Genomic DNA, 15,412 nt, shown 5'->3' with positions numbered 1-15,412 from the left:
CCCCGGGCGCTTCTGCAGGTGTCCGTCGGATCAAGGCTCGGGCCTCGGTTCCATGAAGAACAACAAATTACATTTCTTTCATCCCTTCAAAACCAAAAATATGGACTCTAAAACGCGGCTCAGCACTGAACACGTCTGACAATGTGGAGAGCCATGGCCGAGCCAGCTTCCTCCTTGATGGCTCGGTGCTGGGGCACGTGGTAGGGGAGGGAGACCCCAGCGACCCTCCACCTCAGCTTCTCACCTGTAAAATGGGGATTGGGGTTAGTCAATAAGGCCCCACTCTGTGCCAGACACTGTGCTAACCCGGGGCCACGACGACCCAAAAGAAGGGCAAGCTCTCTCCAAGGCACCATGGGGGGAGATCCTGTACAAGCGGCACAGCATGGCCAGCCAGAGGAGGCGTGAGATGTCCGAGCTGAGCTCGCCCTTCGGTGGAGGTTTGGGGGTTCGCGGCCCCAGCCTCCAGACCAGGCGAGCGCAGGCTGAGGACAAAGCCCAACACCTGGGCCGAGGAGGCTTCCCCAACGCCATGCCAGAAGTCCCGGAGGAGTGTGGCCAAGTGACAGACGGATCGTGGTGAGGCTCCAGCCCCGGCCGGAGAGCCTGGCACACGGCACACTTAATGCCTCTTCCCTCGGATGCGGGCTGACAGCGGGCAGCGAGGGGCCATCCGGCACCGGCAAAACCCCCCCGTCTCAGCTTTCGGGAGGCGTGAATGGATGGCTCGCCCGCTCTGCCACGTCTACGCTGGGCATCGGCTCGGTGTTTCAACCGTCAGACAGCATGAATTCCTCAGAGGGGTCCTCCAGGGTACCGCATGCCTCCCACCCACGTTCTCATTCTACACGGTGGCCAATGGGAGAACGTGGAACCTGCGCCCTGGGGCCTCTGGCATTCCAGGAGAAGCCCCCAAACTGCGCCTGCTCCTTTCTCCCTGTGGCCACAAACCCCCAAGCACACCTCCTGAATTTGGAAAGGGACAAGCCTGACCCCCAGACACTAGCCAACCCTGGTCCTCGGTGCGTGGAAGCTGCCACTCCACACTGTCTGCTCCAGAGAGGCTACTCTCCTAGCCCCCGGGCTTGTCCAGCAAACCCCAGGATTGTCCAGCAGCCCCAGGCTTGTCCAGCGGCCCCCGGGCTTGTCCATTGGTCCCTGGGCTTGTCCATCGCCCCATGAGCTTGTCCAGCAGCTCCTAGGATTGTCCAGCTGCCCCGGGCTTGTCCAGCGGCCCCCAGGCTTGTCCAATGGTCCCCGGGCTTGTCCATCGCCCCACGGGCTTGTCCAGCAGACCCCGGGATTGTCCAGCGGCCCCTGGGATTGTCTAGCGGCCCCCAGGCTTGTCCATTGGTCCCCAGGCTTGTCCATTGCTCCATGGGCTTGTCCAGCAGACCCCAGGATTGTCCAGGGGCCCTGGGCTTGTCCAGCAGCCCCCAGGCTTGTCCAGTGGCCCAGGGCTGATCCATTGGTCCCTAGGCTTGTCCAGTGGCCCCCAGGATTGTCCAGCAGCCCTCAGGCTTGTCCAGAAGCCCCCAGGATTGTCCAGCAGCCCCGGGCTTGTCCAGTGGCCCCCAGGCTTGTCCACTGGTTCCCAGGCTTGTCCACTGCCTCACGGGCTTGTCCAGCAGACCCCAGGATTGTCCAGGGGCCCTGGGTTTGTCCAGCAGCCCCGGGCTTGTCCACCGGCCCCCAGGCTTGTCCAGCAGCCCCAGGGATCCCTGATTAGCCCCCACTCTTCCCCAGCCATCAGGCTACTATACCACCATAAACCTTTTCTTCAAATAAAATGCTTTTCTTACTTCTGGATTGAAGGGCGTTTGAGTCTCCCATTCTTGGGGAAAGACCCTGCTACAGACTTGGGTATGCTGCTCCCATGTCACCTACCCCTGCTGTCCAGACTGAACCCCAGAATGCTGGAGAGCCCCCAGAACAAGACTCAGGTCCCTTAGACGGGCACACGAAGACAGCGTTTCCCAGGAAATAAACCAGACGACCAGAAGACTTGGAGGATGCCACGAAAATCCTCACTCCAGAACGGACTTGGGCAACAGAAAGGTTGTAAAAGAAAAATTCCTCTGTGTGGAAGTGGCTCAAACAGAGTTTCTTCCCAACTGAAAGATGAATTCACAGCCTCGTCATTACTTTAATCTCGCAGAGACTCTTGGGTGTTCCGGTTCTACCACAAGTCTTGATGAGCTGAATGGCTCCAAATCACATGACAGTTCTGAGAAAGCAAAGCTTTTCAAGAGAAAAAAATTTATACACATATACGTGTGTGTGTGTGTGTGTGTGTGTGTACGTACATATACATCTCCATAAAATTAGAGCAAAAAAAGGAAAACATTCAGTTACAATTCATGCCCGAACGTTTGTGACTAAATCACCCCCAAAGTGCCATGTGTTCCCCCACAAAAGTGAACAAGTGAGGTGCTGAAGGGCATCGTGACGTTCTGACATGGGGCTCTCCTCTCTCCCTCGGCCTTGTGACTCTGGGCGGCCACTTCGATCCGGCTGACTGCCCAGGAAGCTGGGCAGCGGACCTTCGGACGGCGCGCCCGATGGCGAAGGCGCGCCACGAGCAGAAGTGGCCCTGGAGGGCGATCGAAGGGCAGCGGCCGTCCTGGGCTCAGCTCTCGGGCGGAGGCTGCTCGTCTCAGCGAGCCTTACCAGGCTCACCTTACAGCCCAGCCGGGGAACGCCGCGGGGAGTCCATGGGACATGGGGGCGGCCACGTGGGACGCACCTTCCAGCCACACGGCAGCTTCACATGTGCCCACGCTGGGTCCTCCCAGACTCCCCGGAGGCCTTGGATGGCCTCTCAGACCTTTTTTAAGCATACAGATAAGTATGTGCAGAGCACCGGCTCCAGACACTACAAGATCACACGTGTCTAAGCACAGCTTGAGGACAACAGAGGAAACAGGCGCCCGGGGCCTCCGCGGGGCACCCCGCCATCTTTCCGATGGCCTCTGCACTTTCCATCATCCTCTGCACTTCCGGGCACTGCGTGGGCGCCGCCGCCCTCTGCTCTCAGAATTGCCCACCCCACGGCCTGGCTATGGCCTCTCCTGCACGGTGTCTCCGCTTTAAAAACCCCACCTGCGCACCCCTGCAAAGAGCCCGCCACCCAGAGCCAGCAGCCCCACGGCGCCCCAGAAGAAGCGCCCCCAACAGCTTCAGACATCCTTTGAGGGGCCCCAGACACCGCAGGATGGAGCTGTTATGTCCTTTACTTCAGGGCAATGCAGGGCGGCTGCTCCCACCCCCAAGAGGGAAGCGCAGGCAGCAGGGCCACACGATGGGACCCAGGAGCGGAGGCCAGGAGTGGAGGCCAGGAGTGGAGGCCAGGAGCGGCACCCCACGAGGACAGGCTCTGGAGTTCCGCCTCCTTTCCCAGGGAGACGGAGAAAGGGAGGGAGGGAGGTAGGGAGGTCGCCTCACCTGCGATCTGCACCGAGCCATCTTCTCCCAGAAGGATATTTCCGGCCTTGACATCCCTGGGTGAACAAAGACAGAGACAAACGCTGGGCACCCCTTCCAAAAGAAGAACACAAGCCCTGCCCCGTCCATCCCTGTCCCCTGAGGGTGCAGGCAGTTGTCCACCTTGGCTGGGGCACGAAGAAGCCTGGAGCAGCTACGAGAGTAGAGCTCTGGGCTTGCAGTCACTTTTGCCAGCAAATGGCCAAAGAAGGCCCAGGAAGGGAGGCCAGGGTTGGGTCAGCAAAGGCTCTCCAGGGCGAGCAGGGCCTTTGCAGTGGTTTTGGAGGTGGCAGGGAGCCAGTGAACATCCCCGAGGGGAGTAGGGAGAGCCAGCCAAGAGGGCACCCAAATCCAACCGAAACCCAACAAAACTGGACAACAGACTGGATTTGTGGGGCAAATTAAGTTCAGTCCAGTCAGCGAGCATCTATTCAACAGCTACTACAGTCCAGGCACCGGCAGCTAGGTGGAGCAGTGGACAGAGCCCTGGGCTTAGCATCTGGAAGATCTGAGTTCAAATCTAGCCTGACACTGACTAGCTATTTGATCTTGGGGACGTCACATAAACTCTGCCTCTGTTTTTTCAACTATAAAATGGGGCTAACAAAGAACCTGCTCTCTGGGAGTCACCTTCTCCACAGAGCGCTTGGCACCCCGGGAGCACCTCCTGAAAGCTGCTTCCTCCCTTTCTCAGCACTGGCAATACAGAGGGGGCAAACACTCCCAAGCCCAGTCCCCACTCTTGCAGAGCTCAGAATCTAATGGGGAGACAGAAAGTATTCTGGACAAACAGGAGACGCTCCATGGAGCAAAGGCCCCGGCAGGAGGGGAGAGCGAGCAGAGCTTCCGGCACAAGGTGGGCTTTTAGAGAAACCAAGAAGTCGAGAAGGAGGGCTGAGGGGGAGTCAGAGTCGGAGCCATGGGAGGGAGCCAGGGGGCAGGGAGCTGCGAGGCTACTGGGGCCCAGGAAGAGGGAGACTTTGGGAAGAAAAATAAGGAATTCGGCCTGAAGTCGGAAATGGCTCCGGGATGGCCAGGCCGAGCTCTCCACAGGCAGGGCAGGCGGGGCTCGGTGTTTCCATCTGAGAACATCTCATTCATTAAGTCCAACATGCAGAGCCGTGCTGGGAGGCCCGCCGTGCAGGTGTCCAGAGAACTTCTCCTGTGAATGGACACAGGCCGTTCCTCATCCCAAACCCGGGGCTCGGCGGAGGAGAGGACAAGAGGACGGCTCTGTGGCTAACTAGAGGACGGACGAGCTCGGGCCAGGAAAGGGGCCCCACGGGCTGGCATCTCTGCTCTGCCAGGGGAGGCCTCAGGGAGAAGGGTGGCTCCAAACTCAGGCAAATACAGCAGGTTTGGACCAAGAGGCACAGGCCTAGCCTTGAGGGACCCTATTTGAGGGTCTTTCCCCAGAATGAGAAAGCTGTCTCTTACTCACCTGTGGATCTGTCCGTTTTTATGCAGATACTCCAGGCCCTCCAGCACTTCTTTGAGAATTGTGGCGATGCAGGCCTCATCGAGGACCCCACTTTTGTGCTCCCCCTTTGCAATGATGTGCTTAATGATGTCCAGAACAGACCCTGATAAAGACAGATGACATTTCACCATTAACTTTCACTCCTGAGGGGCAAGACGTACCCAAATTACATTTATTTTACTTTTCAAATTCAATTCCTGAGGAAGTAGAGAACATGCCAGAAGCAAGGGAGGACGGACACTCAGGATCCAAGATGTGTTTTAAAAGGCAATCCTTGGTAGGAGGCAGATACAAAGACAATTTCCTTCCACAAACGCTGGAAAGAGAAGAAAGTTTGAGAGCAAAAATAACGAATCCATTTTGGGGTCAGAAACGTGTCCATGCTGGGCAGGGGGCCGGGGTTCAGCTCAGGAGGGAGGCTGCCTCTGAAGTACAAATGCTTAAGGACGGTCTGGGTTCGGGGCGTTGTACACCGTGCTCAGTGATATGCAGAGGCGAGTCCTGGGCACCCTGAGAAGGGAGCCCCTAACTAAAAAGAACAAGCTCGGGCCCTCCCTCCCACGGGGTGCTGAGAGCCCCCCAAAGCAACATCCCACGCTAAGGCCGGTCTAGCAGGAAGGCTCACTGTGGTAGGGATGGCATTATGAAAAAGAAGCCCAGCACCACAACTTGCTGACGAGGTCCAAGGGAAGAACTGATAAGGGGAACACTCCATTGGCCAAAAGGCTCCAGGAAGCGAGTCTTAGAGGCATCTACAAGCTCTGAAAGGTAACCATAAGGGAGGGGGGGCAGGAGAGAATCAAATGAACAAGGGGGCCATTCCTTTTCACAAAAGGCCAAGAAACAAAAGCACATACTGTAGCATTCCTGGCACTGTAAATCTGGAGCTGGAAAGGATCTCTGAAGCCAGACAAGCCAGGCCCCCCCCCATTTCTGAGGTGAGGCATGGCTTGTCCCAGAGATGGGGAGGGGCAATCCCAAATCACAGAATTTCATTTGGCAGAGGCCTTAAAGGTTATCTTGCCCAAGTGCCAGGACTTCTGAGATGGCAAACACTAGTTCCTTGCAAAACCTGACCCAAACTCATAAAAACCCACCAACACCAGGCTCCTCAGACGACACCAGGGCCGCCTTTTAAAAGCAGAAATGCTTGCTTGGGAGGCCTAGGAGCCACAATCCCAAATGGGCCCCCCAAACAACACAGACTGTCTGAGAGGGTCAGCGGTCTATAAGCAATGCCACTGCTGAAAATGCAGGAACATTCAGGTAAGACAGTCAATACTATGAGGGCGCCCCTATTTCTGAACAAAAAGCATGATCCCCAAGCGCCTGGTCGCTCCCCACAGACAGCCCAAGAACCAAAGTCTCTCCATGAACAACTGCAACTTTGCAGGGGTGACAGAGCAGGCACAAACGAGAAGAGAAAGTTCGGCTCAGATCTGGCTTGGCCCTCCCCAGCTCAGGCATTGGCCTTCGTCTCTCCTCGTGCCCTGCCCAGAGTCTCCCTTCAGGAAAAGGGATCCTGGCAGTCACAATGAGAAGAGGCAAATCACTGGCCACCCTGATTTCCTTCTTGCCCTTAAAGAGTCAAGACCTTTACGAGTCTGCCAAAGAAGTGAAAGAAAGGCAAACTCAATATTGATCTAAACAGCCCAGAGTTTCAGACAAGATCTTTAATCCTGAAAATGGGATTGCAGCAGGCCATGGGGGAAAGACCATGAGGGACAGATGGCAGGTGCATTGCTCTGCCACAGTGGCAAGGAAGAAGGCGACTCAGCTCCACTCCCCTGGGCTCTGTCTCCGTCTGTCTGTCGGTCTCTCTCATTGCCCCTCTCTCTGGGGGCCAGATTCCTGGTACCCATAAAAAGGCAGGGTTGGTCTAGGTGCCCTTAGAGATCTCCTCCAGTCCTGATCAACGATACGGCTTTGGCATTCAAGAACCGCCAAAATCTCTTCACATGCACTTTGTACCAGCCCAACTGGACCCCTTTCCACTCCATGAGGCTGTCCTGGCTTCCCCTGCTTCTGTTAGGGATTCTCACTTCATTCCCACCTGCTAAAATCTCTCCCTTCCTTCAAGGCCTAGACTAGGATGCCGTCTCTTCTAGAGAACTTTCCTTCCTCTTCCCCTCTGCCCCCATCACAGTAAGAGAATGATTCTGTTGCCTTCTTCAAACCTTCTGTCTTTGCTTGTCCTGTCCTAAGCACTGCACTTGAGGACCCTTTAGTCCCTCCCCACAAGTACTAAATCCTTTTGCCTAGGATCCTAGGGTCACTGTGGACTTACATGATTATTTATGTATATGTCTTACCTCCTACTAAACTATTTATTCACAAGGGCAGACGCTTGCATTCTTTCTGGTACTAATAAACCTTGCCCAGAGCAAAGATTTGTTGAAATGTTAAACAGAAAGTGACCGGAAGAATTGAAAAGAGAAATCCAGAATATAATTTTACAATCTAATCCTAAAAAAAATTGTAACTAGCAGGCCTGTTGCTACACTCACAATCATTCCTATCTTGGATTTTGAGGAGCAAATTTCTCCAAAAATTCATAGCTCTTTTCCTTTGAATTTTCTTTATATGATGCCAAAGGGAAATAAATCCCAAACTAGAAGGGGCCTTGGTAACCATCTTGTCCCACCCCTTCATCTGACAGGTGAGTAAACTAAGGACCAGAAATGTCAAGTAGAAATGTCTGAGGTCAGGCAGGGAGTGGGTAGTGGGTCTGCATTCATCCCTGATCCTCTTTGTTTTATCCCAAGACCTCAGTGGTCCTCTGGTCCTGGTGCCAACATCCTGAAGGCCCCTGAAGGGCTGCCAAACCAGATGAAAATGTACCTGGGAGTTGTTTACCAACATAAGCAAGGACATACTATGGACAGTAATAGTAATTTGTGGTTTCAAGCCAATCTGCACCAGAAGGATCTGTTTCCCTTTGAGTTTGACAGCAATGTCCTGGCCAAACTTCCCTCAGTCCAGTCATGTCATTAAGGAGTCACACGGGGAGCAGGGCCAGGCAGGAGGCAGTGCCGCTGGGCTCCCACCCTCAGATTTAGAGCCCTGATGGAGAAACCCAGAAAAGGCAGAGGGAGTCCTTTGTCCAGACCAGGTCAGCATAGGAGAGAGACAGCCTGAGGCAAAGGCTTTGGCAGAAGCACCTGAGCATGAGAATTCCTGTGCCCCAGCACCAAGGGAGGGCCCAGACCCTTGGGGGCAGCCCTAAACCCTGACCAAGGCCCACTGCCCACCGGGTGGTAGATCCAGGGCCCCAGCTTAGGGAGGTCCTAAGCAGTGTACCAAAAAAGGAGGAAGTTCAGAAGTCAGCATCAAGAGTAGCAGGAGGTGGTTCAGACCTCAAGAGCTAAAGGCAGGCCCTCATTTCCAGCTTCTGGCCGGGCCTGCAGAGAAATAAGTAAGGCCAAAAAACCCAGACCAAAGCAGGTCTACAATTTGGCCACTTTGAACCAAACGAGCTCTCCAGCTGGCTGACAGGAGCACAGACCAGAGGGGCAACAATCAGACTTTGCCCTGGATCAACTCACTATGATAGTTCGTAGGTCCCTGGCCTGTCCCTAACACATTACCTAATACCCCCCAAAAAGCAGCGACAGGATCAGCCCAGATCTCCCCTTCAGAAGTGCAGAACTCAGTCCTAACATCAACTCCAAAGCCAGGAGGACACAGACTGGAGAGTGAGTAAACAAAAAAGAACCACCTCACAGTGCACTATTAGGATGGTGAGGATCCTACAGAAACAAACACAGAACAGAATGATACCCAAAAAGCTGAAGAGAAAAATGCAGCTTGGGCACAAACTTAACTAGAATTCCTAAAAGAGATGAGTCAAGAGAACGCCCCCAAAAAGCCTAAAAATATTTTTATAAATAGAATAAGGTTGCTAGAGGAAAAAACTGGAAATGAAATAAGAGCTATGGAACAAAGGTTTCAAAAGAGAATTAAGAGGTTGGCTGAATCTAAAGCTTCATAAGGCAACAAACTCTGAAAATTAGAATGGCCTAAAGAGAAGCTAAAGACTTCACAAAGGAACAAGAAATATCAAGCAAAGTAAAAAAGCTGAAAAAAATGGAAGAAAACATAATTTATCTTACAGAAAAGCCAACTGTCCTGGAAGACAGATCAAGGATAAAAAAAAAAATTCATTGAACTAGCTGAACACCAACACCAAAAAAAGAGCCAAAAATAAAACAAATCCTAAAAGAAAGCTGCCCACATCTCTTAGAACCAGAGGACTATGTTGAAATAGAATCCATTGGTCATCTTCTGAAAGAAATCCCCAAATGAAACTCCCAGGAATATGAGCCTCCCTGTCAAAGAAAAAAATACTGTAAGCAGTCAGAAACAAAAAACTGAAGTACTTACCCTAAAGTATAATACTACAGGGTGTAAAAGGGAATTCTGTGTTCTCTTTGAGTTTACACTTGTGAAAGGGAATCCTTTATTGTCTTTCCCTAGTTGGAGCTAACACTTTGGTTAACAATAACTGAAGTATTCCTACCTAGTACCTCACAAGATTGTGAAAACAGGATTAACTCTCTTTTATCTACCTTTTGATTGAATCAACAAAAGCTTGAACTAGATTGAGGAGCTCACAAACCACTTAGTGCATTCACACCTTCAGAAACTCAACCAGCCAGGATTTGTGAACCCTTTTGATAAGTGTTCACCCCTCCAGAAGGTGAGATGTGGTTCCCACAGACACTGCCCCCCTGGGTAGTGCTAGACAATTTGGAAGCTGTGATTGGCCCCTGTGACAAAGAGGAGGAGACAAGAACCCACTGAATTTCTGGCCCTGAATTTCTGGGGCTAGAGGAGGAAGTCAACTCCAAGGAGCTGGACTTCAAGAGGGAAGTCAGCTTCAAGAAGTCGGCTCAAGGAAGAAAGTAGGCCTCAGGAATCACCTTCAGCTCGAGTCTTTGTCTTGACTTGCCTCTTGGAGGGAACTTGGGTAAGTGGATAGCTGGTTTTCCCTTCCTATCTTCTGGAGAGAGTTTAATTCCTGTTGAAGGTCAAGTCCTGGCTGAGTCGAGCACCAGAGCAATATTTAGTTAATGTCTTCTCTACCCTTTTATATTTCTCTGCTTTCACTTTTTCCACCTCTTTTGTAAATAAAAGCTATTAAAGTCATTTTGACTTTGAGCAATAATACTTTGACTTGGTGATCAACCACCATTATTATTTATAATTTTCATATATTTTAGTCAAAACATTAATTTTTAATTCCTACACTCCGTGGGATGACTGATGTCGAGGGCTGGGTAATGGCAAGGTCCTCAACAGTAACAGAGAAGCTGGGAAGAGGGGAAGGAAGACAATGAGTTAGAGATGTCTCTGATGTCCAATTCGAAATGTCTGAGAAGCGGCTGATGTCGTGTGACGGGCCCAGCAGGGAGATGCACACTGGAAATACAGATCTGGGAATCATCTGCAGAGATGATAATTGAACCCATGAGAGCTAATAAGATCGTCAAGTTAATAGAGAGAAAAGAGGCTTTGAGGGACGCCCAGAGTTAGTGGACATAACAAGGAAAAAGCTCTAGCCGAGAGACCAAGAAGGAAGGAGCAGAGGCCATGTCAGGAGAATCGACAGAATGAAATCCCAAAGAAGAGGAGGAAGCAGCCAGGAGGAAAAGGCAAACCCCAGGATCAGACGCTGCAGAGACCCAGAAGGGCAAAGACTGAACAAAGGCCACGAGATTGGGCACTTAAGAGGTCAATTTTCCGCCAGCTAACAAGGACGGCAGGACTGAAAGGCTGGGGGAGATGTGGCTAGTCTGAGGGCAAAAGAGATCAGGGTGGGGAAGATGTGAGGGTGATCTGCTGCAGATCGCATCCAAGGTGCTTCCCGGGGGAGAGCTTTGACAAGCAGAAGGACCATCTCTTCATAAGAGTCTGGAGTGAATAATATAGAGGGAGATGATGGCTTCAATTTTCCCAGGAAAGTCCTGGGTGCTCAGCCAAGACGGTGGAAGGAAGGTTGCTGAGGAAGGCTGGAGCAGGACTGCTGCGGTAAATGGGATAACTATAGAAGAGAAGGACTTGCTGCCTGAAGGCCAGCCGAGATAACCAATCTGTAGTGGATGGATGTTTTCAGCTCAGTCCCAGGGAAAATAAAGCCCCCCGTCCCCATCCCACAATATGAATTTAGCTTGAAGGAGCAGAGGGAACAGGACAATGACCCCTTCTTCTCCTAGCCAGGGCTGCGTGACTTTTCTCAGCAAGATTAAGATGGTAAAGGCCAAAAGGACAGAAGGAGCTGGCTTTGGGAGCAGCACAAGATGAAGGACACACCATGCTGCCTGGTGATATTTGGGTCAGGAAAGCCCAAGTGCCAATGCTACCTCTGCTAAGTGTGTGAGCCAAGATCGTGTAATCTCACGAACCTCCACCAATGCTCTAAAACTGCCATCACAGACAGACAAACAGACAGTGGCTCCTCCCTGATTGAGTGAGTCTCTGCCCACAAACATCAATAAAATCCTGGGGCTGGGCCCAAAGCGTCCCAAATGGCATTTAGTCCATACTCTGACTTGACAGCCACACCAGCCATGAGAGGCGATCCTGCAAAGATGGTCCCCCCCAACCTGACCGATGAAAATGCAACAACCAGGGAGGGTAAGGGATTCACCCAGGGGCGTCCCCCATCTTGTGTGTGGGGGGGGTTGCGGGGGGGGATTTGGGCCCAGGTCTCTCCTCTTACCACTAACAAGAAAAAGGAATACAAGGAGGGGTTGCGTTAGTATTTTAGAGAATCAAAATTGTTATGGCAGGTGAGGGTGCTCCTGGGCAGGATAAACAAGGAAAAATGAAGGGCCTGGAGGGGAGGGAGGGGAAAGCACCAATCAAGAGACTCCAGTGAGCAGCCCTGGCCTGCTCCGGGATGGAAAGATGAAGGGGCCATAGTCCCTGCCCTCAGAAAGCTTACTCTCTGCTCTGGGAACACCTCTGCGGGGCAGCCACCAGTCACAGGGCTGGCAAGAGGAGCCACAGAGCAGCAGGCATGGTGAGCCTCCTCTGAGGGGGGGAGGACCACGGCAGCCATGACTTCATTATTGTTCCCAAAGCAAGGGCAGGAGTTGGGAAGCAAAAATGAACATGGAGGAGGGGGCAGTGGGCGTAGGAGAGAGGAAGCACCCAGCAAGATGTCTGTGCTGGGTTTCCTGGTAGAAAGCTGGATGTGATGGGAGGCTTGGTTTGAGGCCAGGGAGATGCAGAAGGCGAGTCAAGGATTCCCTCAATCTGCTGCTAATCCACAAGGAGGGAACCTCAAACTGAATCAATTATCTCCCTTCAGCAGGACAGATGGCAAGATACCCTCCTTGGGGAGGCTCACGTAGAAAAGAAGGAAACAGGAAAAAATTGTGTTCAGAAGAATTTCAGAGTTCAGAATTTTAGGGGTGGTTCAGTGTAGTTAGCACTGTGAACAACTGGGGTGGAATGAAGATAAAACCAAAAGACCCAAGGAGGCTGATGAGCTAAGAAGGAGACGGTGGTTCAAATAATGGTTTCTCTAAGGAAAAGGGAGCAAGACTGAGATAAGGACTAACCTTTTTTTAAAAAGTATATTGATCAATTTGGTTCCAGCAGATCATACAAGCCCTTAAGTATCCCCTCAATTAAATCCCCCAATATATACTAGGCTTGAAAACAATCGAGATCATACACACAATCTTCTAGATGAGTTTTCTATTTAAGATAGAGGATAGCTACATGCTCTAATTCAGCACCAATAACATGTTGGTTTTTTTAAATTTTTTGAAAAAGTTGTATTGGTGTGGTTTTTTGGTTACAAACATTTAGGCACTGCCCCAGTTCTGTGAGTTCTTTCTCTCAAAACAAAGCAGTGCAATTAAGTAAAACTAATAATACAGTGACCTCATCTGAAAGTTTGTGTAATATTCCCATCTGTCACGCCACTCCCACACAAATCTCTTTATTAAAGTTTTTTTTTAATTAACAGATATCTATTTTTTAAACTTTCTATTTTCCACACCACTAGGACAAAGAGAGGAAAAAGCGATTTCTTGTAACAAATATACATAGTCAAGCAAAACAGATTCCTTCAATGATTGGGTAAAAAAGACTGGATCCTTCCATTACCTCTCTGTAAGGGTTCATTAACAATTCTCTGGAACTAGAGATGGTTGCCGTATTGATTGCCGTCTTACAGATTTCAAAGCTGTTTATCTTAGGAGTGCTTCTCTATGTAAATTGTTCTTCTTGTTCTGTTCATTTCATCCTAAATCAGTTGGTAAAAGTTCATTTTTATAAGACTGAAGAGAAGTAGTACAAACTGTCCTGATCCATGAACTTTGCTCTCAGCCTCTGAAAGGGATCTGAACTTTGTCTCTACTGAAGGGTGTCTTCTTTGACACAGCTGTAGTAATCCATCAGCTCATACAGGAACCGGCACGCATCTATGAAGTGGCCCCATGTGCCGGGCGCTGAGCTGGGGACAGGGCTAGCAGGCCTGTGATCTAGGCCTCCCCTAGTCAGTTCCAAGAAAGGACTGCCTATAATGTGTCATTTCAGTTTCTATTTGGCCTTGTTTGGCCAAACTCCTGAGAAGGCCACCTACAATCGCCTCTCCTCTAGTTCTCATCTGGAAAACCCATTACAATCTGGCTTCCCGCTTCTCAAAGTTAACCAATGATGTCCTAACCATCCAGTCTTCACCCTACATTTCTCTGTAGCCTTGGCCACAGTCAATCCCTCTCCTCTTTGAAGTTTTCAGGATTTCACTCTCCCAAACTTCCATCCCTTCTGTCTCCTTGGCTGGATCTTATCCAGGTCACATCCATTAACCTCGCATATCCCAGAGGCCTGTCCTGGGCCCCCCGGAATACTTCACTTGGTGATCTCAAAGGCTTCATGAATTCAAGGACCATCTCTATGCTGATGATTCTCAAATCTACCTCCCCTGCCCCAATGGCTCTACTGACTTCCAATCTCCCATCTCTAACTGCTTCTCAAGACATCTCGAATGTGACATGTTTAAAATCAGGCTCATTAGTTTCTCCCCCATTCCAAAGTTTCCTTCTACTGTCAAGTGCTCCCAGTCTTTCCTAGGAGTCATCCTGGACTCATCACTCTCTCTCATCTCCATAGCCAAACTGTGATCGAGGCCTGTCCACTTTACCTTTGCAGCATCTCTCAAATACATCCCCTTCTCTCCTCTGCTGGGGGGCGGGGGGGGGGGGGATCTGTCTGCCTCAAGTCTCTCCCTACTTCAATCTAGCCTCCATTCAGTCACGGAAGTGATTGTTCTAAAGTTCAGCTCTGAACATGTCACTTGCCCTACTCAACAAACTCCAGGGGCTCCCCATAACCTCCAGGATCAAACACAAAATCCTGTTTGGCATCCAGGCCCAACCTGGACCCTCCCCATCCCTCCATTTTTCAATCCAATGACCGGATCTCCTGGCTGTTCCTCTATCCCTTGGCTCCGGCATTTTCTCAGTTGTCCCCCATGCCTAGAATGCTCTCCCTTATCTCTCCCTACTGACCGCTCTGGCTTCTTTCAAGTTCCACCTTCTACAGGAAGTTTCTCCCAACACCTCTTAATTAATCGCCATGTATTTATCCTCTAGAAATATGTGTCCGCTCACTGTTTCCCCATTAGATTGTGAACTCCCTGATTTTTGCCTCTTGTTGTATCCCCAGAACTTGGCACAATGCCTGGCACACAGGCACTTAATAAGTGCTTCCCAACTGACTGCCAGCATAAAATGTCATTTCTACTATGTAGCATCCGAATTGGAAGAAGCGGTAAGAGTCAAAGCTGAGGTAGACACTCTCTGGGCAGATGAACAGGATCCACAGACACTTGCTCACCTCCAGCTCCTGCTGCCCTGGCTTCCTTCAGGCCTTCTCTCCGGTGATCACCTCCCATTCATCCCGTGTACATCTTGTCTGTACACAGCTGCTTGCATGGGGTTCCCCCTTAGACTGGGAGCCCCTTGAGGGGAGGGACTGTTTGGGGACCTGTCTTGGGCTGCACAGTGGCTGGCCCATAGCAGGATTTTAATAAAGGCCTGCTGGCTTGACTTGTTCCCTTCTAACATCTAAAGTCATTTTATGCCGACTCTAAGCATGTCGCAATGACCCAAGAGCTGCTAATTTGCCATTTATCCTCTCAGAACAAAATATGTGGGAGGAGTATTTCTAGAGCCCCACAGAATCACACCATAGTGTATGTTTGAGCTCTCACTGAGAACAGAGCTGCTCCTTCTACTTCACCTAAGCTAGAAAGCCAAACGATCATGCCACCCCAGGATGGTAGGAAGAGGCCTTGGATCTGAATCTGGCTGGGTGACCCGGGGGGGGGGGGGGGGGTAGGGGAGGGGTGCCTGCTCGGCTTCCCCAACAGCACAGTAAGGACACTGGATCGGCCTTCAAAGCTTTCTTCCTCAAAAACTCCAGGGGCTT

The 15,412-nt window shown here is 51.1% G+C and overlaps 1 protein-coding gene across 3 annotated transcripts in view; it reads right to left on the bottom strand.

Annotated features, from left to right (window-relative positions):
• The window catches only part of OXSR1 (oxidative stress responsive kinase 1), a 78,405-nt gene that overhangs the window by 30,330 nt on the left and 32,663 nt on the right, over window positions 1–15,412 (bottom strand). For all 3 annotated transcript variants that reach the window (XM_044656692.1, XM_044656762.1, XM_044656634.1), the window contains exons 4-5: window positions 4,925–5,066; window positions 3,445–3,500 (exon numbers count right to left, since the gene is read on the bottom strand). In XM_044656692.1, the coding sequence (XP_044512627.1) occupies window positions 3,445–3,500; window positions 4,925–5,066 (198 nt within the window). The remainder of the gene's footprint in view (window positions 1–3,444; window positions 3,501–4,924; window positions 5,067–15,412) is intronic.

The sequence above is a fragment of the Gracilinanus agilis genome, chromosome 1 (genome assembly GCF_016433145.1).
Source record: "Gracilinanus agilis isolate LMUSP501 chromosome 1, AgileGrace, whole genome shotgun sequence".
Classification (NCBI taxonomy): Eukaryota; Metazoa; Chordata; class Mammalia; order Didelphimorphia; family Didelphidae; genus Gracilinanus; species Gracilinanus agilis.
The sequence above is the reverse complement of the archived record's forward strand: the minus strand, read 5'-3'. Positions and strand labels throughout refer to the sequence as shown.